Source organism: Denticeps clupeoides, chromosome 7 (genome assembly GCF_900700375.1).
Source record: "Denticeps clupeoides chromosome 7, fDenClu1.1, whole genome shotgun sequence".
In the NCBI taxonomy this organism is placed as follows: domain Eukaryota; kingdom Metazoa; phylum Chordata; class Actinopteri; order Clupeiformes; family Denticipitidae; genus Denticeps; species Denticeps clupeoides.
Window position 1 is genome coordinate 22,621,349 of NC_041713.1, and position 23,718 is coordinate 22,645,066.

A 23,718-nucleotide genomic window follows, 5' to 3' on the forward strand; every position below is an offset into this window, starting at 1 on the left:
ATAAGATCAGATAAGATCAACCTTTATTAGTCCCACAAGTGGGAAATTGCAATTGTCACGGCAGAAAGTGGATAGAATCAGAAGGTAATAGCAGCACAAAAAATAAGATAAATATGTATCTGTATATATCTACAAATTTACAATGTAAACAATTTACATATGTGGGTTTTAACTGGAATGGAAGGCTTGGCTAAAAAAAAATCTTAATCCTGGACTTAAATATCGACATTGTGTCTGAATCATACTTATTATTTATCTGAGTGTCAAAGGATAGATCACTGTCAATTATGACTTGGATGTCATAATTGACAGTGGCTTGAGTACCATCAATGTTGACTGAGAAGTTAGATACGTTTCTTTTGCCAGCTTTAGAATCAAGTAACAAAACTGGGGGAAAGAATCTTGCCTGGGCCATGAGATGATTGAAAATATGGTTTATGGTTTATCAGAGTGTGACATAATTGTCAATCATGAAGGATGTTCTGGGGCTGTTTTGCTGGATCCAGGGTTACAGAGTGAGAGACACCCTGAACCACCACAGCTACCTCTGCAGCACTTCAAGCATTTCCCTCTGTCATACACCTAGTCTGAAAAAAATGAAAATAAATGCCATTAATAAATAGCACCGAAATTGTTTGTTCTATTGCTGTTTGATGGAAGTCTTTTGGGACTCGATACACAAGAACAATACATTTAGGATTTACCTTTGCTTCTCAAGGAAGGGAATAAAATGTTCAACAGAGTACAGGCCAGCAAAGATGAAATGATAAATGACTGAGGGTTTATTAACTAACCTCTTTGGGGCAGATGTGGTGCATTCATTTCCCACGAACATCTTGTTGATCTGAAATGAAATGAATTCTGAAATGAATTCTCCACAGGAAGAATGGAAATATTAATAATAATATATACAGTATATACACACACACATACATACTACATACACACACACAAAAACACACAACCATTGTGTGTTTTGTGGCAGGTTAAGTGCTGCACTGTGCTCTTGTTTCTCTTTTATGTGCTATGTGATTTCATTATTCTGTGCTTATTTAAGGATAAGGATAGCAGTGTGGAAAAGGAACAGGTATTTGTGAATTTGTGACTCTTTGTTTGGCCTGATCCTGTTCCCACCAGAGAACATTGCAGGAACATCAATGAAATACTGAGTTTAAAATAGATTCAAAATACAGTGATCATCGCTTGGAGGTCATTGCATACAACAGGGTATACAAACAGACATACCAAGATGTGAATAAAGTCCAAACCAAAATCTAGTACACAAGCAACTGGAGATTCGGACGTGGCAGCATATTCTTGGGCTCTGAAATGACAGGGAAAAAGGGGGAAATCTAGGCTTAGTGCAGAATGTGCTATAGCATTGACCTGTTACTTAATGCAGAGTAGAGGTGGTATTGGCGTATTGATGCAAGGTCAGATTGGATAGAAATTTTTACGTTTTTAACAAGACAGGTAATATAGACTGGAAGTTCCTGAGGTGAGCTCAACTAAAATGATTCAAAATGAGGCCACACCTAGCACTGCTTTACAAATGGGGTTTTAAGGCATGATACATTGTGCATTTCTAAACATACTAATAAATAAATTAATAGGTTATTAAAAAGCACATGCATGAATATGTGTCCAACTGAAAATGACAGATGCTTTTTATGGTCTCATGCTTTCTGTGTTCAGTGTAGCTCCACGAGGTGGCTTTACGAACAATGTTCTCCTGGTGCTAAAGCAGTCTGGCACTCAGCTCACTTCTTCAACTTCATGGCCCTCACCTCCTGCTGACCTCCTCCGCTTTCTCTCCTCCAGCCACTGGCACTGATAAACATCTGGAATGTGATCTAGGCGGTGGCAACAGTGTAAACCATTTCTGTGGTCATTTGCTGATGTTTTATGGCTGGGTTATTTGAAGTTATTTAGATTAAAAGTAACTTACATAAAGTACTTTTTGTATAAGGTTGTTCACAAATGAAAAATCTCATTTTACTGGTATGTTATGCACATTAGCAAGAATATAATACATTTTTAATGTAAATTCAAATGTAAATATGAATTTAAAAACTAATAATATTACTAATATTACTTACAGAAGTGATTAGTTGCCTTCATGTTCCATGCCATAGTGAAACAATCGTATTCAGAGAACACAGTGTTACTTGGATGCTACCCATTACTGCTGAAGATAATAATATTACATTATGATACACATTAGATTAGACAAAAATACATTTATCGCACTAAAGTTTTTATTTAAACATTGAATGGAAGCTAGTAATAAGGTCAACAATCTATAAGGGTCTAAAACGTTAACACAATCCCACTGTTATTATTAGCCTTTAAGAAAACCTCTGCTGATCCCATCATACTTTCCATTCATATCCCTCTGTCGTTCTGCTGGACCGTCATGGAGAAGTCACAAGGGACAATACTGACCACAATGCCAACCTCTGTATTCCTGAAGGCAGTGGATGGTGGCACATCTACATCAAAAGACAACAGTAATGTAATTAAAACGATGCATACGTATGAAAAAGAATGAACAAAGGCTCCTCAGTGTTTCTGTGCTTTGTTTGAGCCAGGTTCAGTGCCGGCGTGGAGGTGAGTGCACTGACGACAGCTGAGCAGCACGCGGGCCGGCAGCAGGCTGAAAGTCTCTTTGTGTCATTGAGCGCAGAAGGCTGCTTCAGCTGAGTCGGCTGTTTCCCTCCATCCCCCTGATGGCTCCCAGATGTTTTAATAAACGCAGTGGGGTCGCTGTGCTTGCTTTCTAACACGCGTGCCTCCATTTTTTCCCCTTCTTTCTCCTCGATTGTATTACTCGGGTTAGTAGAATACGCTTTAGAATAACAAGCAAAAAAGAGATGTCCGGGAAGCAAAGAAGCAACACACATCTTCAGCTGGACCCGAGCCACTGCTCGTGCATTTAAATACCTGGCTGCTCTGACACCAAGCCTGCGGGCTTCAGCAGAGGGTGAGAAGACTCAAGCAGCTCGTGTTTGTTCATTTTTAAAAAGTATTGACTTTTTTCACTTTTTTGCATTAAAAAACCCCCAAGAAAAAAAAAAACTCAACTGTGTACGAACCATGACCAGCCTCCCTCTGTCTCCCCCTCACCTGAGCCCAATGCACTTTTAATACCAGCTCTTTAATTATTAGAACGGGGGGGGCATCAAGTTTGATCCTTCTCAGACATTCAAAACTTCCTCTTTTTCTGACAACAGCTGTCTGATGCCTGTGACCCCTGGGTGACCCCAGCCAACGGAAACTCTGATGGCTGTTTTCTGAAATGCCTGAAAGTTATTCATCTAGGGCCAGTCTCTCTCTCAGTGGCAGTCATTTAATTAGCTTTTTTAGGCTTTTTTTATTCCATTTTTCCATTGTTAATTCAAATAAATGAGTACAAAATAGTTTTAGTTGCTTGTGTTTTCATCATTAGACATTTTTCTATGTAGTTTTCAATAGAGTTTTAGCATTCATTGCTTCACCTGATTTAATGTAATGTGCAAGTGTATTGATGTTTTTATTAAATGCATTTAGATCATATTTCATTTGGCATGACATGTTAGAAACCTCTTTTTGAAACCTACAGCTCTGACAAATATCACGTTTTGATTATGAAGCAGTCTTTTAATACAGGGAATTCAAGTTAATCCCACATCAGCACTATTTAAAATGAGATGTCAGTCAATTGCAAACAGTCAATTGTCTTGCAATTGCAAGACAAACCATTCCTCCATAAGATTATAAAGTTGATATGTGCAGTCGAGTGACCAAACAGAAAGTCTTCTAATGCAAATGAAAAAAATCTTATCCCCTGGTCCACACTGTGCTAAAATACTATGTTTGCTTATTGTGTTCATGATATTAATGTGTTTTTTTGCTTTCAGACATTTACAATCGTATTCATGTCTGTTTAAGTCATGTTAACAAAAATTTGAGATGAATTCTGCTTTACCATTACCTAGACTGGCAGAAGCTTATGTAAACTACATCTGTCACAACAAGAAACCTGCCTGTATTATTATTAATAGCAGAATTCATATGTACATTCTATTTGCATTTGGGATTGAGAATAACAAGTACATTGGGTTTGAACCTTGCGACTTGCATATGTGCTACCCACTAGGCTACTATCACTCTGAGACACACACAACAAAATGCGTCCCCTGCATTTTTTGATGGACCGTCATGAGCCAATTTTGGACAAAGTACACAAACCAAAAAACACAAATTGCTTTAACTCATACTTAAAGCACTTAGGCATACACAAGGCAACTTCCTCTTCAGCAGAAGTACAAAAGGAACCCTGAGGAGAGCACACTGCTGCTGCTCTCCCGGGGACATTGTGAACCATGCTGAAGGATCTCTTTTTCTTTGCATTAACATCAGCCGTGCAGTAGGCTTTGGGGATCATAACTCTTCTTTATGGCCATAAATGTCAGTAAGTGCTGCGTGCTGCGGCCTCTCCAGCTGGGAATGCACGCCCATCAGAGGGCACTGACCTGAGCTGGAGGTTATTGTGCTGTCACTGTCTGAGCGGTCTCTTTCTCCCTCTCTCTCTCACACACACACACACATTTGTAAGAGAGATTTTAAAATTTCCATCTACAATCTGTTTTGATCCCAAGACCAAAAGTTCTGCAGATATAGGAAGACCAGTTCAGGTTGGGTTCATTCATTGATCAGATGGTCTTGTGGCTACCTGTCCAGCTTGATCCTGGTCAGAGATTGACTAGACTAACCTCCATCTTTGTCATGTAGTCAATATATATTCATTATTTGTCACATATTCCACATGTAAGATGTATGATATTCTAACTCATTGAACAACATTTTTCTGTTAAATGGTGAATAGTAAAATAGCTTACATAATAATCGTCTCAGTATTGGTGTCTGAGAGCATTGATTTCAAACTGAACTTTATATTTACTCTTTAATCCAGAGATGCTCAATTGGGTTCGAGTCAGGGCTCTGGCTGGGCCATTCAAGAACAGTCACAGAGTTGTTGTGAAGCCACTCCTTCATTATTTTAGCTGTGTGTTTAGGGTCATTGTCTTGTTGGAAGGCAAATCATCAGACCAGAGAATCTTACTTCTCACCATCTTGGAGTCCTTTAGGTGCTTTTTAGCAAACTCCACACAGGCTTTCATGTGTCTTGCACTGAGGAAAAGGCATTTTGTAACCTTGGCCACATCTGTTCCTTGCTACAATTCTTTCTCTGAGCTTTTCAGGTTCCTTTGACCTCATGATTCCCATTTTGCTGTGACGTGCATTGTGAACTGTAAGGTCTTATATAGACAGGGGTGTGGCTTTCCTAATCAAGTCCAACCAGTAGAATCAAACAGATGGACTCAAATGAAGGTGTAGAACCATCTCAAGGACGATCAGAAGAAATGGACACAACCAGAGTTAAATATATGAGTGTCACAGCAAAGGGTCTGAATACTTAGTTTTTCTTTGTTAATAATCTGTAAAAATGTGACCCCTATATGGTGTGTGTAAATTAATGAAGAAAAAATGAACTTCAATGATTTTAGCATATGGCTATGAACATTTTAAGGGGGTCCGAATGCTTTTCGTACCCACTTTATGTGGACATGCTTTTGTGTGTGCATATTGTAACTGTTCAGCAGTAAAAACACTGTGAATGACTGCTACTAAATACATATGCCAGTATTCCATGTCCTCTGGATCAGTGGAGATGGCATGGCGCTTTCAGTGTGCTACATTTGTATAAAACACGTTACATGGCTGGTGATGCAGATTGGCATGTTTCTTGTGAAATATCTGACCCCAAAGCTGCATTAATGGCTGAGGTGCTGATGACAATCTGTCATCTCGGTGATTTTGTGTTCAACCCACAATGATGACATTAATGCTTGAGGCATTCTTTTTTAAGTTATTATTTTTTTAATTGGATCACGAGGTGTGTTTGAACGTCCTCCGGACCCGGTTTTAACCCCAACAGATATTTTGAAAATGCTCGTCATCGTTTTCAGAGCCTGTTGGTTGTCCAACAGCCCAAAAACAGAACCGGTGACATCACTACAACTCACTAACAATAACGTATGTAACTCAATCTACGCTACAAGCAAATGTTTGCAATGTCTGTACCAGATTGTATCGGTTGCTCCTGGTGGGCCATTCAAAAATTGGTGAGTTGATTTAAAGTGCCACAAACATTTACTCTGGAGAGACAGGGGAAGAGCGGTGAGTGTGGTCTCAGTCCAAAACCAGACTTGTAACCAATACCGCTCACAAACCACACAGCCACACAGCGTATTACTGGACATTCATGACTCATTCGCTACTGATATCCTCTTCTCCCGCGTCATGGAACCGCCAAATTACAGGAGGACATTAATGATTTGAGAAAATGTGTCCAGCAGTCGGTTCAGCGACTAAAGGGCCGGCCTTGACTGGTTTTGAAACAACTTGTGTTTCAGCTATGAATGACTGCATTTTCGTTCTATCTTTACAGTGAAGATACTTTGGCTGTTCATGGCTGTTAAAAAAGTGTTTGAACATGTAATGATTAAGTGCAGAGGTCGGCTCGGAGGTGCATGGCCTGTCAGTTGTTGTTATTCGTCTTCTCTACCAGTGGGACACATTGAACATTTCTTCTCTATCACAAACGTGTAAGAATGATTGTACCTTCACATGCTCATGGACTGGCAGATTGTGTTACCTTGCATTCTGAAAGCAGAGCTAGTCCAGCTGAAGCCAAGTTCAGCATCTGACTCTGACAGGAAGAAGAAATGTCTGCTGGATCAAGAGTTTATGCTGTTACAAATGTCAAAAAAGTTTTTTAAATCCAGAAAATGATCTCAAAGAGAATAAAGACGTTTCCTCAGGGTGCATGCATGGTGACTCTACATTGCCCATAGGTGTGTGCTTACGCTGTGGTGGGCTGGCAGCCCAAAGTGAAGCAGCCTGATCAGCATATAACACAGTTCATGTATTTATATGTTGTAGTTTTTTATGACATGCAGCGGTCAGATCTTTATGTTACTAAGAATCTATTTACATGCACATCAGTAGCCTGGTTATGAGGCTTATTGTGTTCATATTTGGGATGTGAAGTGTGCTGTTGGCGCAGCCGCCTCCAAACACCAACATTCCTGTAACACTCCTGTAACCTTAAAGTAATTTCAGTACTGAATTGAAAACCAGGCCAGTCTGCCATATAGACAGCTAAGCACCTTTAAATCCCTAGACCTACCTTTTTGGACCTCTTGCAATACCAGAGCTTTCAGAGAATTCTAAAATCTGTATGAAACATAAAAACACAATACTTCCAAAGCCCAATCATAACCATTATCCTCCGGGCAGCCATGACCGACGTCTGGGGAGCAGTGTGTGGGGCCGGGAGTCAGTGGCACCTCAGTGATACCTTGGTGGATCGGGTTTCGAACCGGCGACCTTCCAATTACGGGTCCGTTTCCACTGCCACTGCCCCAACATCCTTTCTTGAATCTCCAGTCACATGCAATACATCTAATTCTCATCACTGTCACACTGGACTCATCACCGTGAGGACGCCGCCAACCCCCTTGTCCCTGGCCAGTGTTGGCTTCATGTTCCGCAGGATCCCATAGTCCCATATCTGGTGGTGTTTAAGATTCTGTGTATGGACTTCCCCCCAATGCCATCATCTCATTTGGATTCCAGCTACGCACCTAGGGCTGCACGATTTGGGGAAAAAGACATATTGCAATTTTTGAGATCAATATTGCGATATGCAATTGCGATATGATAAAGGCCACTTGCTTGTATATCAATGAAAGGTCGCATTCAAATTACTAATAGTGAAATGTTTAATTTCAAAGTGAAACATACAAACTACTTATAATAACTTGAAATGCCCAGTGCTTTCAAAATACAATATTCTGCTAAATTAAATCTAAGTCTTTACTTTAAAAACATTACTGTCGAACGACAAACCCTGGTGAGGCTAAACAACTGTTTTGATTATATATGCCCATTATAAAATCCCGTATCATAGTTCTTACATTTAACCAAAACATTGTTTGGAGGCTGACTTGAACACAGGGATGCATAGCTTTGCTATCTTAGCTAAGGTTAAGATTTGTAAACTGAGGTGAATTTCTTTAAGAAACAGTCTAAATAGTTAATGCCTACGTTTTGCCAAAACGTTGTTTGGAGGCTGAATTGAACACAGGTTAGCATAGCCTCGCTAGCTTAGCCTAGCTTAGCTTACATTTACATTTACATTTACATTTACATTTACATTTACGGCATTTGGCAGACGCCCTTATCCAGAGCGACTTACAACGTGCTTTCAAGTTACCATCGGTGAAGAGATCAATTCCAGTTCACTAGGACCCCAACTATGAAAACATCTATTTTATTCACTCTGTTGTAGATTCTGTACACAAAGTTCGACAACAAGAAAATTACAATTAAATCTAAATATTCTTTAAAGAGGAAGGTCTTGAGCTGTCGTTTGAAGGTGCTCAGTGACTGAGCTGCTCTGACCTCGAGGGGAAGTTCATTCCACCACCGAGGGGCCAAGACGGAGAAGAGTCTAGATGAATGTTTTCCTTTTACCTTCAGAGATGGAGGGACCAGGCGAGCAGTACTGGAGGCTCGGAGTAGACGAGGTGCAGTGCGAGGTGTAATGAGGGCTGTGAGGTAGGATGGTGCTGCTCCATGTTTGGCTTTGTAGGCCAGCATCAGTATTTTGAACCTGATGCGTGCAGCTACTGGGAGCCAGTGGAGGGAACGTAGCAGAGGGGTGGTATGGGAGAACTTGGGAAGGTTGAAGATCAGTCGTGCTGCTGAATTTTGTATGAGTTGTAGAGGTCGGACTTATAAAAGTTAAGACTTATAAAACGGGATTTTATAATGGCCAAATATATTCAAAACAATTGTCCAGCCTTACCTATGAAATGTAATCCCCCGGGATCTGGTTTGGAGCGTACAGCGGTTTGTACAGCCCCAAGCAGCACAAGAGTGAGGCATTTTTATGCACTTCTCTCCATAGACATGTTTATGATTCACACCACAGCAGAGCCTATCGCAATATGGCAGTGACGTGTACCCATATGTCTATGCGAGTCACGAATCTGAGGTCTCCATTGAACCGACTCGAAAGTCATGTGACCAAACACGTCACATTTAAATCACAGCTTTTTGCGTTCATGTAATCGCACAGACTGACATCGCGATTACGATTGCGATTAGATTAATCGTGCAGCACCTCCAGTCTTGAAAGATCCATGCCATGTTTTTAGCGTTTCACCAAGCGAGACAGACTCTCAATGGGGGGACGAGAAGTTCGGTCACGCGGTCCATGTTTCCCCTGGTGATTCCGGAGGCGAATACGTGCGGCGGGCGAATTCGTGCGACGGGCAAACTCGTGCGGTCGGATCTCGACAGCCTATGAAAGCTACTATGGGGTTGAGGAGACCCGTCGCACAGTTCAGGTGCTCCTGAAGCCATCAGCCTTCTTGTAGCGCTGAAACCTGTTACTGGTATGGTTTCAGGACAGGAAAAGTTGGTTTCAGGACAGGAATAGTTGATAGTGGGGTGGTGTCTTAAATGTTGAAATGTGGGACAACATGTTGAGTCTGAGGGCTGAGGACAGAAGCAGCCAGAAAGATTGCAGCTCTGAGGGGAGCTATAGACACTTTTATTATTTTGTCAGATGTTAGGACACCTCCTGTGACCCCTGTTAACATGTACGGTTAGAGACAATAAAGTTGCCACTAGCGTTTAAACCAGATCATCCATATTCTGTTATCATATAGTTTTACAAATATTGTATATTGCTGGCATGGACTGACGCCATGTGGCGATTCGGGAGTCACCTCTTGTATCGCTTCCCTGTCGGGTACTTAATCTGTAAGCCTTGTTCTATGTGTGTACTAGTTCATAAATGTTTGTGAAGCCATGCGAATGTGTCCTTCCCTGCACCATCCGTGACAATTATATAAAATCATGGAATTTGTCCCAGTTCAGAATACAGTATATTCTGCAAATGATACTCCACAATTATCCAGCAGTTATGCAATATTAAGCAGAGGTCTGTATTCTTCTTCTTTCGGCTTCTCCCCTTAAGGGTTGTCCGCACAATCGACCTGACAAAAGTTTTACGACGGACGCCCTTTCTCATGTAACTCTCCCCATTTACCCGGGCTAACAAACACACAGTCCTGTGAATCCACAATGGGAAATGTTTCAGATTATTAATTTGAATATTTATCACTAGATACAAATTTTTTATTTGTCTTCATTTTTATCTGTTTCTTGAAAGGTTTATAGACCTGTTGAAGTGAGCAAATGAAAAGGGGGTGTAAGAAAGTGTGAGTATATTTTTGTAGGGGTGGTTTAAACTTTAAAGCAATGCCATTTTAGTGGTTTAATTATTGAAGACCCTCAGTGAACCATGAATAACGTGCATAATGCAAACCTTCAGAAATGAGTCAGTGCCATATAGGGGAGAAATTCACTTATTGTTGACGCTGCATAACTGCGTCCACCTCTCCGTCCACGCACAGACACACACACATTGTCAGGACCTAGGGTAATAACTATATTACACTTGACAGGATTGGCTACAGCTGGCAACATCACCTGGGGCCAATCAGGACGGCTTTTAAATAGCCTGTGATTCCGCCCCTCTGCAGCGGCGGCATTTTCATGGATACTGTTTGTGAACTTGATCTGGCAACTGTTCTGTTTGTGTTTTAAGTTCTGGCAATCTCTACATGCCTGTGGGCTAGTTTTTGTTTATCCCCTTGATTTCCCGTTTTTTGGCCATCGCGCCATTTTTGTTTGTGTTTATTAATAAATCCTTGTCCCCAGTATGTCCCGCCTCTGCGCTTATTTACTTCATCAGCCCATACTCGTGACAACATTTGAGACATATGTGTAACAAGCCCTTCAAAACTAAATGAGTCAATAAGAAAATTATGAAGATCTATTTAAATTGACATTAGAAACAATGTTCCTTTTGACTGTAGCATTATAGACTGTATACAGACTGACAGTACTATTAATAAGTTTTTATAAGTGAATCAAGTGATGAGATTTACCGTTTTTAATACTAAAATCTTAAATATTTATTCAAATATGCATTGTATACACCCGTATCTAATTAGGCCAAATCTAAAACCCAGCAACGACATTTAAAAAAAACATCTGCAGTAGCTGCTTTGGTCTTCTTGTCTCCAAAAATGAAATCTCTCTGAGTAATGGAATAATGAAATTTAGCCATTCTACATAAAAATAACATAAAGCGAATGAGGAGGGATGTGCCATCGTTCAGCTTGCCTTTTAAGGACAGGAGACTATTTAACTTTTGTAAAAACTTGGGTGCAACACATTTCTGCCTGTTAAAGTGAAAAATCAATGACGTTACTGTACCGTACCATACCATTTTATACCATACCATACCATATTTGTTTAAAAAGCACTTTAACACAACAAAGGATCTGACCAAAGTGCTGTACATTAAAATTAAATTACCAGGGACAGGATCAACATGGCCAAATTCATTTAAATTCATTAAAAATATAGAATTAAAAATAGATTCCTTTAAGTAGAACAAGATGGCTGCTCCCAGGTCGCTCAGTCATTGAATGCCTTTTCTGGACTCAATGACCCAGCTCCAACTCAACTCATACCAAGTTAGATCGTTCCTTACCTTGCTTGTTTTTTCCTGTCCTGCCTCCCTGCCTGCTCGTCTCCTGTTTTGTGTGTTTTTTGTGTTGGCATCCGGGTGGACAAACAAAAACCCACAAATTTTGACAAACTCCAAGCACTGGATATAAAGGAATGGGTCGTCATCAGTCAGGATTTGGACCAGAAGTTGATTGACAGCATGCCAGGTGACAAAAAGATCTAAACACACTGAAGCAGCAAATTCAGTGTTTGTGTCAAAGCTTTTCAAAACTTTTGGCCACAACTGTATGTGTTATTTAATGGCATTTATTTTTTATAAAATTCAGCGGTACGTCCAACACTGATGTTCTGTTGACTTTATAACCAAGGTGAGTGGGCTCCAGGTTTTTAAGTGCATTGCATCACCTTGCCCCATGAGAAATTCTCAAGCGAAGGGGTGACAGCGGGTGGATTTATCACAATCCGAACTCAACCTGCCGCTCCAGGCCAGGTTTTCCATCTGTTTTGTGTGTTGTGTTCCCCGATTAATATTGTATTCACCTTTATGTAGTTAGCGTGCAGGCATTGTTCTTGCCACCTGCTTTATCTCCTGATTCGAGCATATGCAGGATTTGCGTATAGAGCCCCAAATCTTTGGAGAACATGTAGTATTCTGGAATCAGACAGTTTTAATATTTAAATCCAGAATAAATATAGTCAAGATTCCACTACACACAACACTCCACACTATCGTTAACACTCACACATCATTAGTAATGCTGCAGAAGTTAGTACTGCTGGAAATGTTGAACCCTCATCTAACCTACTGCAATTCTAGATAACTTTTTTAAATGTAGTAATCGAAAACTGTTGATAAACAGATATTAAACTAGCATACTAGTATTTACATGATTTGACAAGATGTCAGGTATGTCCCCTGGACAGTGTATTTTCTGGGTTCTCAAACTGTTGTACTTGGGTTCCCTCTAAGGAGGCTCATTGTGCAAAGTTTGAGAACCACTGGCATAGTTAATATTTATTGTCATGGTCAGACTCCAGGGGGAGCACTCTGCTGCCGCGGTTTGGTCTCGAGTTTGGATGTTGTTGATGTAGTCATCCTGATTGTCCTGATTGTTAGTATCGTTTCATGTCCTCATTGGGTCATGGATTGTTGTCTTGTGTGATCGTGCAAGTGCGTCCATCCATTCACATCGTCGCCCGTGACAAACCGAAAAAAGCTTAGAACTTCATTCTTTCTTTACGTCTGTAGTATCTGTTCCTCCTATTCACATAATATCATATTACACATAATTCACTACATTTCTCTTAAAGATAAAGTGAAGTGATTGACAGCACACGGTGCACACTCTGCATTTAACCCATCACCCTGAATGAGCAGTGGGCACCATGACAGGCGCCCGGGGAGCAGTGTGTGGGGACGGTGCTTTGCTCAGCGGCACCTTGGCGATTCGGGATTCAAACCGGCAACCTTCTGATTACGGGGCCGCTTCCTTGACCGCTAGGCCACCACTGCCCCAATGCACTGTGTGCATTAGCACTTTACATTGAACAGGTTTTTATTGATATCCTGGTCTGATACATCCTTTCATTTGGAAGACTTTAATGCCCCTGCTTAGGGTCTCCTGAGAAGAACCATGTTTCTTATGTCCTCTTCTGCACTAGATGACAGACTACAAGCCCAGAAAAGAACCAGATGTCTGGATTTGCCTCCATAAAACAGCATTTTACGATTGGCCACACAATGGTCAAAATTCTTTGGGAAGAGCAATGTATTCCATGGTCATCAAAATTCTTCTGGGTAATTTATAACAGCCTGCAGACGTACAGCAAGGACTACTGACAGCAGTTTCACAATGTACTTTTCCAATCAGTGGTTCATGCTGATCTCACCAGGATCGAAAAAAGAGGCTAACTGGAGTTTCTGTGGGAAATGAGATGCAAAGCTGACAAGCCCTGATACGTCCACCTCCATACCCTTACCCATACAGGCAAGAAGACAACTGAAAGGTCAAGTGGACACGTTTACCCAAACTCTCACCAGGCCTATGCTGCATTACGCTGATATTACGTTGCTGGTAGAACTACAGTAGATGCAATTACATGGTGGAGGACCCATAAAGTGAATGTCCCAGTTGTTTAACAAAATGTCATTTGTCTTCCTATGCCACGAAGAAGGAGATGGGGATAAAGCACCTTTATTGAGACTGGCCTGGCGGGTGAAAAGGAGTATATCATCCACGAAGGGTCTGCACTTGAGTTCTTGGCTCCTTCTCTCTCTTCCTGTCCTCTTCCCTTCACAGGAGGTGTTCTGCTTTATCTCCTACTCAACCACACACTTTAACTCTTCACCATGCCGCTAGGTTCTGAAAACATTCCATTTTTCTATTGTATTATTAACAAAAAAAGGAAATGTAGAAAATGTTAATGGATTAAATATATGTACTCTACATTCTTTCACATAATTTTACGTTTTAGAAACCATTAACCCCTCCATGTCTTCGTACCATAGATTAACTGATTTAAAAATATGGGGGTATGTGCTTGAAAAATAAAGACAAGTTGCCTATTAAATGCTTTGCTCAACTGTGCAGCCACCTTTCTAGCAGCATCCATTCATGATGTTAAAATAATCCTCCATCCTTGTTTAATAGTACACGCAGTACATGGAAATAGATAAGACTCTCGTCCAGTTATTTAGATTGGGTATGGTACAAGTACCATCATTATTCGAATGAAACACATGCAGAAAAGAACAGTTTTGAACTTGTTTTTTAAACCAGCAGAATTCCTTTTACATGCAGGTATAAAGATGCTGGCTGATTCCAAATCAGGTTGCAACTCATCGTGATAAAGTATTCGCCCTTTCGAGCTTTAGAAAGGCGTCCTATTTCTGTATTAAAATGGAAACGAGCGGAATAACGGAGCACGGGCGGGACGGATGTGCGTGGGGACGCGGGGGGGTGGGGATCTCGGACTCGCACCCCGCCCGCGTCCCTCACTCGTCGCGCCGCGCCGCTCGGTGCGTGTCGGCTCCCGCGGAGCTCCGGTCCGGAGACCTGCAGGCATGGCGCACCGGAGGACCTCGCTGCCCTGCATCCAGAGGGAGCAGGTAGGAACGTCGGGATGTTCTCCGTGGCAGTGGGGGGGGGGGGCTGGTGCTGCCTGGAGCAGGGGGAGAACTTTTGCTGTCTGGGAAAAGAGGATGGAGTGGATCGGTGGCCGGTGTGCGTGTTTGATGGGTGTTCGTGTCTTGGGGACCAGATGGGACCCCCACTCCGTGCGGCTCGGGAGAGGTGAGCACACAAGCCCCCCTCCACGGGAGAAACTGTGAGCGTGGCAAGCGCCTCAATGGGAACCAGATTTTTGGGGCCGGGATCAAAGCACTCATTGAGGCCGAAGTCGTGAACCCGTGGAGGTGCTGTGTCACCAGCTTTCAAAGGGTGCACTGTGACGCATTTGCCCTCCTCTGCGTGAAATATGGCATTGTCTCGGACGTCTCAGCGGCCTGTAAATCTGCTGGGATTGGTCGGGGAGTTACGATAGCGTATATCTTTTGGAAATGATTCACCAGGGGACAATGCCGTGGCGAGAGCACGTTGAAACGGAACAATGGGATCGAAGGGTTCTAATAAATGTTGCACATTGACAGAGTCAGAGGTGACGGCAGCATCTCGACACGACCAGGAGTTAATATTTGATGAGCTTGTATTTTGCAGCAGAGTGAAATTCTTGTTTCGTAGTAGTAGGTGAAGAGAGGGAGTAACGCGCAGAATATAGACCACGCCAATGGAGACAGGTGACAGAAAACAAGGGTAGTGGGACACAACGATGGCACATGCTGACAATTCCTAAGACCCATTATATAAGGATGAGACAAGTGTCTTCAACAAAAAGCTAATGTTGCTTCATTACATCAAAGTGATCGCCATGTCCCTGCCTCAACCTCCTCGGCATTTTGGTTTTAATGACATAATATGTGGACGCATTGTGAAGATCACTTGACAAAATTCCTAGACAGGCTACCGGTTCAGATGGTGACCGCTAGGTGACCGGCTGCCAATAAATCTGCACGTAGCGTTCCTTTTTATTCCGTTATTGGAACGTTGCCTCCTGTTATGCCTGTATGACCCCTCGGGGGTCACGGCTCGGACCTTTTACACTGAGCCCTCTAGTGACGGTAGGCAGAAGCGCAGGCTTGTTGCTGGTCCAGCGCTGTGGTCAGACGCATCTGACGCTCCTTTCGTTGCTTCTCTCCTGTTGACTTGGGTGGGTTGGGATTAAAGTGGAACCCTGGAACGTGTGTTTGCTGTCACTTCAGACCGATCACATTTTAAGAACAGTAAACTCAACAAAATCTTACAAAATCTGCAGGCTTGCCTCACATCTGTTGATATTTTTGAATATCGAATATTCAACTCAACTAAAACAATTTGTCAGATATGGTGACCCATGAAGTGGTTCTATGATACCGACACAGTCCGGAATGTTGTGGCCCTAATTCCTGATCGTGTTCACCTGACGTTACGTGTATAAAGCAGTCCTATTGTGTCTAGTCTGCATCGGGTCATTTGACGCCCTACCCTGTCCTGTTCCGACGTGTAATGTTCTAAATAAACCCCCGGTTTCTATGAAGTCGTGCGATTGCGTCCGTTCCTCCTGCCCTGTCCTGCTGCTGCCGTCACTGCTGTAAATCTTGGTGATGGCATCAGAGTGGTGACGTGGAGCTACTAATTAGTGTAGTGGTAAGCGTCTCCGCTTGTCAAGGGGACGACTGCGGTTCAATTTCCTGAGCAGTAGAGAATTTTTTATAGGGTTCTAGTAGCTTAGTGGGTAACGCACTCACTCATTAACCAGAACACCACAATTTACAAAAGTAATCAAATGTGATTAGTTACAATGTTATTGTAATTGAGATTGTTACATGTCTATTACATTGTAACTAAGTTCATTTGTAAATGTAACAGAAGGCATTTCTTATAGCTGTGGTGGCCTAGCGGTTAAGGAAGCGGCCCCGTAATCAGAAGGTTCAAATCCCAATCCACCAATTTGCCAAGGTGCCACTGAGCAAAGCACCGTCCCCACACACTGCTCCCCGGGCGCCTGTTATGGCTGCCCACTGCTCACCAAGGGTGATGGTTAAAAGCAGAGGACACATTTCGTTGTGTCACCGTGTGCTGTGCTGCAGTGTTTCACAATGACAATCACTTCACTTAAAGATATTTTTAGACTGCTAGTAATAGGGTGGTAGTAGCTTAGTGGGTAACACACTCACCAATGAACCAGATGAGTGTCTCCAGGGGGACAGTCCCTGTAACAGTCTGGATAAGGGCGTTTGATAAATGCCACAACTATAAATGTAAGTGTAGAACCCTCTCAGGCTGCTTGCTCCTTGTACGAAAGAGGTTTATTTGAAAAAGCCAGAGCCAGAAGCTTTCCTCCAACATTGCTCCATCCCTTCCTCCCTCCCTCTGATGAGCTAAAAGCACAAAGCGTAGTCCTGGGCCGTTGTTTTCTTGATAAACAGACGTCTCTGTGTCTCTGTCAGGCCTGTCGTCAGTAAGCCTTCAGCGTGTTAACGGAGACGTACGGTGGATCCAGCATGACTTGTGCTGCTAGAATCGGGCTTCATGCCCCGGCTCTGAGGATGCAATCAGCAAGACCTGACACCAACACTAATATTATCCCATTCAAGAGAGGAAAATGGTTTTGGAATTGTTTATTAATCGTGTTCTTCGTATTCTTATTATTTCTGTCCCCTGCTGTGCTTGTCAGGTTAAATCTGTGCTTGAACCCGGTCCTTTCAATCTGGATTTCATTCGGCCTTCCACGATGTGGAACAGCGGGCTCAGTGTCAGTGCTAGTTGTAGTTTCTGACTGGATGTCACATTTACAACCTCATGATGTCTGTATACACACTGAAAAAAAATCACATTAGTACTATTATTATTATTATTATTAAGACAATAAATCAATACAGCTACATTCTCCCTCTTGTAAAATATCCTTCATTCTGTTTTAGCTGGCTGCTTAAAATTGTGTGCAAGATGTACAATGTAATCTTTTTCTTTTGGAAGGATATATTTTAACTACAGAAAAGGGGCATGACAGGACCAGCAGTACAGTGATAGAATGATTTTTTGATATGTAACACATGTAACAACATAAAATAGTGAAAGTCTAGTATAGAGGTGTGAATCAAATTTGATTTGATTCGATATATCGATTTATCATGATGCATCTTCTAAATTTTCTTCATTATTTCACATTATGTTTTCAAAAATCGGTCAGTGAGATGAGAGTTATTCCCACCCAGGGTGGCGATGTACTCAGATCAGGCACATCCATGCACAGTGCACAGTGCAGAATAAGGAATCTGTGTCTCATGTTCTCATTGATCATAAATATGTTGCTTGTGTTATAGATTGCCTACTAGCCTTATTTTTCTTTTTTAGATTATTTTACACTTTTCTATTTTATTTAATTATATAACTTTTACTTAAGTATGTTCAGGATGCATTTCACTGCGTGTTGTACTGCTGTAACTATGCATGAGACCAATCAATTACTGAATCTTCAATCCAGTACCAGAATACAGTAAAACTACATAAAATATAATCATCTATAATAAATAGTTGTAATAGTTAATAGCCACTATAAATAACAATAGTGATTACTTGTGGAAATATTGTGGGAATCTGAATGCTGCAGTGCGTTTCCGTGGCGCCCAAACCTTTTGATGGTTCCCAGATGCTGGGGCCAACATTGAGTCCAGATGAGCAGCACTGAGCGCACCCACCTCCTGACGCCCACCACCACCACCACACCAGCATCAGTAGGATAAACTGGGCAGAAAGTGTCTCCAAAACGAGGACAGGGACATTTCTGACAGAGACTTTATAGAAGGATTTATGGAACATCTGTGTGAGCATCCATGTGACAACGTCTTATGACAATTATAGTTCAGAGGCCTCTGCAGACTGGTAGGTGGGGGATGGGACATGTTTTCAATTATGGAAGGTGAACAGATTGTTCTAGGCCAAAAGGAGTGTGTGTGTATGTGTGTGTGTGTGTGTGTGTGGGTGGGGGATTCATTCTCTCTGACGTAAATGACTCCTTTGAGAGATTCTCTTCGAGAACATTTGTACGATGCCGTTCGAGAGCAACCATAACCTCTGGGATGCTGAGTCAAGAGATTGTGCTGCACTGCTCTGTTCTGCGCTGCTCAGGTTTGCCACAGATGTCAGTGTCTCAGTCAGCCTGGGGTGGCTCCATTCTAATAATTTAATTGATTCTGGTTCTAATCCACAATGGTAATCTTAACAGTTCTTTGGATTTTGAAAACAATATTTTATTGTGAGCGAAAACAACTTTCTTTATTAATGTATTAACAAAACATCATTCCTAATTTACTGATATGTAATAGTTCAATAAATGAACTGGACCATTTATTTATTTAAAGCATTTGGCAGACATTCTTATCCAGAGTGACTTATATAAGTGCTTAAGATCTCTATCACTGGAAATCCCACATTTGTTTTAGATTATTTATTTATTTATTTATTTATTTATTTATTTATTTATTTATTTATTTATTTATTTAAAATGAATTTTTAGTTTAGTTTTGAATATTTATATTTATTTATAACACTAGTGCATTTTAATGTATCATTGCTGTAATTCGGTATTCGGTCCTCTCGCTACTGAAATGTGACGTGTGGATTAATGCCTCCACTGTGGTAAAGTTGGGAAGTTTAGTTTTCACTGTCCATGCAGGATGTGGGCTTCACAGGCTCTGCTTTCTGTCTAAAAACCTGCTGCTGCATTTATTTCCTTTACAGGTTTTAATGATTTATGTTTGGACCATATTAACAACTCTTTAGGAACCTGTTTCCATTGTCGGTATTCACACCTACACACTGGTGTATTTCTGAGTAGTGACAAGGAAATATTTTTTGGCCGAATGTCACTATGCAGTATCTGAATTGTCTGTGAAGTGTGACACCCAAGTCCCATGAGATGTTAAATTCGTACAAGCATTTTCTGAACTTAATTCAGTTTAGGAAATTCTAAATATGTCACATTGTAAAGCACATTGTATCCGAAGATGCTAGATAAAGACATTCTGACTGATTATGTAGTAGGTTTTTAAGAAGTTTTAAAAGTCTTTTTCCAAAAGTAAGACCTTAATTAAGATTCAGGTTGTGGATGCCACCACTGTTCAGCTTGGGTCTTTGATGAGTGAAGAGTGTAAAATACAAAAAAAAATATGTGATACACAGCAGCACAACACACGGTGCACACAGTGAAATTTGTCCTCTGCATTTAACCCATCACCCTGAGTGAGCAGTGGGCAGCCATGACAGGCGCCCGGGGAGCAGTGTGTGGGGACGGTGCTTTGCTCAGTGGCAACTTGGCAACCTTCTGATTACGGGGCCACTTCCTTAACCGCTAGGCCACCACCCCCCCACAAATACTATTCTGTCCTCATTCTTTGTTTCTTACACGCCAACTTACCTTGGGCTTTGAGTGTAAAATACATTTTACATTAAGAGTGTAAAATACATTTTGGTCTAAAATACATTTTTTGTTCTATGCTTTCATTTCAGAGTACAATGAGACACTGAATTACAGAAATGTCAAATTGCTTGAATCTGGTAGCATAAATGATATTTCTATATTTCTGTTCTATATTTCTGTTTCTATATTTCTGTTCTGTCCTCATTCTTTGTTTCTTACACGCCACCTTACCTTGTGCTTTCCTTAGTATTTTATGCTTTTTCCAGGTGGAGTGGAAGTTTGGAGTCTGAAGCGGAATGGAATCTTCTTAAACTGTGCCAAACAAATCTAAAAACATGTTTGGTATTAAAACCACGATGAATGGTGTGTCCCGCACAGCCTTTCCAGCAGTTCATTGAAAATAGCCTTTCTGTAGCAGTAAAAGGATCCATATATGATGACAGTCCGGGGCAGTGTGTGCGTCTCCTCGGAAAGTAACTTGACTGAAATGGACTTGAATGTGACGTTTGTTTAGAAGTGGCTTCGATTAACGTCAGCTTTATACCATAGTTGGTTTGTCCTTAGCCGAACACGAGCTGCTCCCACCTTCCTGCTGCAGACGCAGTAAATATGAAAATGTCGGCTTGACAGATCAGTTTACGTTCAGGCTTGAGAAGGGATGTGTTTTGCGGGACAGTTTGTGGCACGGGTCTTTTTTATCGAGCGCTGGTCTACGGCTTTGGGTGGTCCTGCTCGTCCCCTGACATGCCCCCCTGCTGTCCAGGAAATGAGGAGCACATCTTCCATCGTCTTCTCTATATGAAAAGCGTCCTCTTCCTTTAAGTTGTCTGTGGCTGCGGGGCGTGTCTCACGCCTGGTCTTCTGGGGTCTTTTTCAGTGAGCTGAACTGTTCTTCTACTCACTTTGCCCAATCTAGCCAAATATATCAGAATCAGAATCATGTTTATTGGCCAAGTATGTGCAAGCACATACAAGGAACTTGATTCCGGTAGACGGTGTCTCTCAAGTACAATGTAGGAAAAAACAACAGCAACAACAACGTGTAAGGATGCGTGTAAGTGTTATTTGTACAAATTGTATAAAATGTTTATACTGTTTATAAATACATATACTGAATATAAATGTATGTATGAATGTACATAGGTCTATAAGTGTGTATAAATGAACAATATAGTGTACATAAGAGTACACATAAGTGCAGCTGAATGTGTTGTGTGTGTTTCCTCTGTCGCATTGGTTTTACGTGTAAATGGCAGCATTGAAAGGCGCCCGGGGAGCAGTGTCTGGGGACGATACTTCGCTCAGAGGCACCTTGGCAGTTCACAATTCGAACCCACGGATGTTCGATTAGGGGTCCGCTTCCTTACCCGCTAGGCCACCACTGGCCCTGTTTATTACGTGAGCTCTGACCCGGAAGTGGATGCAGTTGTGGTTCCACTGGCTCTGCTCGGCGAAAAGAGGAGCAGACGGGCTGCGGACGTCACTCAGCAAACGTGCCCGCGTTCATCGCCCCAGGCCCCCCGAGCAGATGTGCCAAGCTGTGATACAAGCTGTTTTTCAAGACCCGAGTCTTACACAATATCCCGTCCCATAAGCACTTGTAAAATAAGGCCAAACTGCTGAGAACTCCTGAGCATGGATATAAGACGAAAATTTATGAATGGGCAAAAAAAAAAAAATAATAATCCTACTTGGCTGTTGATAGTTATTTCACGGTATACATCTTTCTGGTGAAAAAAAAAGTTTGTATGGAACTGAGTGCATATTATTTAGCACACATGCTGTAGGAAAGAGTGATGTGCTGATGTAACCCCATTTTGGAAAGTGCCTCGTTCACAGCCCTTCTAAAAATAACACGGTCACTCGTTTGACCTAATTAGATATGATATGATTTGGATGTTTTGTGGGGAAATAATCAATACTGTTTTAAAGCTCTTTCGAGTTAGTGTTGTGGATTTAATGTTGTACAATGCCGTTTGCGTTGGGCCATGAGGACAAGGTGCGCAACAGACGTTTCTCCTGTGGGCATCTAATCGCAGACCCCATGGGACCTTGTTGAGATGGCGGACCACTGCGAATCACTGAGGTCCAGGACACCATCTGCTGTCATCCTAAACGATCCCAGCAGACGCACTGTCTGGACGGCTTCCATAGCCCCTCCCAGTAAACGTTACATAAACTGCGTTTAAAAAAGAGACCACTGCCAGGGGCGATGAAATGAAAAATTCGAACTGGTCAGGCGTTATGTAAGCTTCTCATCGGCCACTGGACAAGGCCTGACCTTACAGGCCTTCTCTGCTTTTTATCAGCCTCCATGACGCTAGGGCCATTTTGTAAAAGGAGAATGCAGAGGTCATTGGTGACATCATGATGGTCATTTTTGTGCAGAGTATTAGGTTCAAAACTGATTCTTGGTAATGAGTTCTTAAGGATCCAAACAAAGGAACTGGCACACACACACACACACACATACACACACACACATACACACACATCAGTTACATGCAGATCACCGGCAGTGAATGTTTGGGGAGACATCAGTGATTGAGGGTGTGTGTAATTGTTGGCTTTTAGTGTGTGTCGTGTGTTGCATGATGTTTCCCCGTCTTCGTACCTTTTTGGCAGAACTGAGCAGCCCTGGCTGACAGACACATGGAACCATCACACTTTCGGCTCAAAAAGCTTGTTGTTATAACGTACACTGGCTGGGATACATAGAAAAATACAGACACACACATACACACATGGACACATACAGTCGTGGCCAAAAGTTTTGAGAATGACACAGATACTGGTTTTCACAAAGTTTGCTGCTTCACTGTTTTTAGATCTTTTTGTCAGTTGTATCTGTGGTGTATTGAAGTATAATTTGAAGCACTTTATAAGTTTCAAAGGCTTTTTTGGCAATTCCATCAACTTTATGCAAAGAGTTAATATTAACAGTGCTGGCCCTTTTTATCCAAGACCTCTGCAATTCGCCCTGACATGCTGTCAATCAACTTCTGGTTCAAATCCTGACAAAAGGCATCGTTCTTCACCAAACTGTGTATGTGTGTATGGAGAGAGGGTGGGGTGACATACACACAGAAACATAAATTTAGAATTATGTACTAACATAGTTTATTGTAAAATCTGTTGTTAAAAACAGCTCCTTATTCGGATGGTCTGTTCCACCTTAAATACTACAGGCTTTAATGCCAGTTATTGAGTTATACACTGAACCCTCCATATTCATCATAAATCTATAAATGAGCAGGTCAATTTTACAAATGTTTTGGGCCAGAAAGGTATTAGTTGATACTATTTCTACACATTCTATTTTACATTTAACAAGTGAGTTTTCAGTGGCCCAGAGCTTTTAAACTGTAGTGTTTTTTTGTTTTTTTCATCAATCCAATGCACGGTTGCTATGTGAAAATTTCAGCGAAGCCAATGTTGAGTGGGCACATGTACAGATTTAAAAAAACATGTACGTATTTAAAAAGTTCTGTATTAATGAAACTAGTTTTCTTGGCTTTAAGCCTTGCAGAACTATACAGG

The 23,718-nt window shown here is 41.6% G+C and overlaps 1 protein-coding gene and 1 long non-coding RNA gene across 3 annotated transcripts in view; one reads left to right on the forward strand and one right to left on the reverse strand.

Moving 5' to 3' along the window:
• Positions 1–811: 811 nt before the first annotated feature.
• Positions 812–1,852, reverse strand: LOC114793490 (uncharacterized). Its single transcript, XR_003750249.1, has 3 exons — positions 1,724–1,852; positions 1,246–1,324; positions 812–844 (listed from the first exon to the last, which is right to left on the reverse strand). It is a non-coding gene; the product is annotated as an uncharacterized LOC114793490 (long non-coding RNA).
• Positions 1,853–14,661: 12,809 nt separating this feature from the next.
• The window catches only part of LOC114794475 (cGMP-inhibited 3',5'-cyclic phosphodiesterase A-like), a 62,520-nt gene continuing 53,463 nt past the window's right edge, over positions 14,662–23,718 (forward strand). For both annotated transcript variants that reach the window (XM_028987041.1, XM_028987042.1), the window contains exon 1: positions 14,662–14,770. In XM_028987041.1, coding sequence (XP_028842874.1) covers positions 14,726–14,770 — 45 coding nt within the window. In that variant the 5' untranslated portion in view covers positions 14,662–14,725. The remainder of the gene's footprint in view (positions 14,771–23,718) is intronic.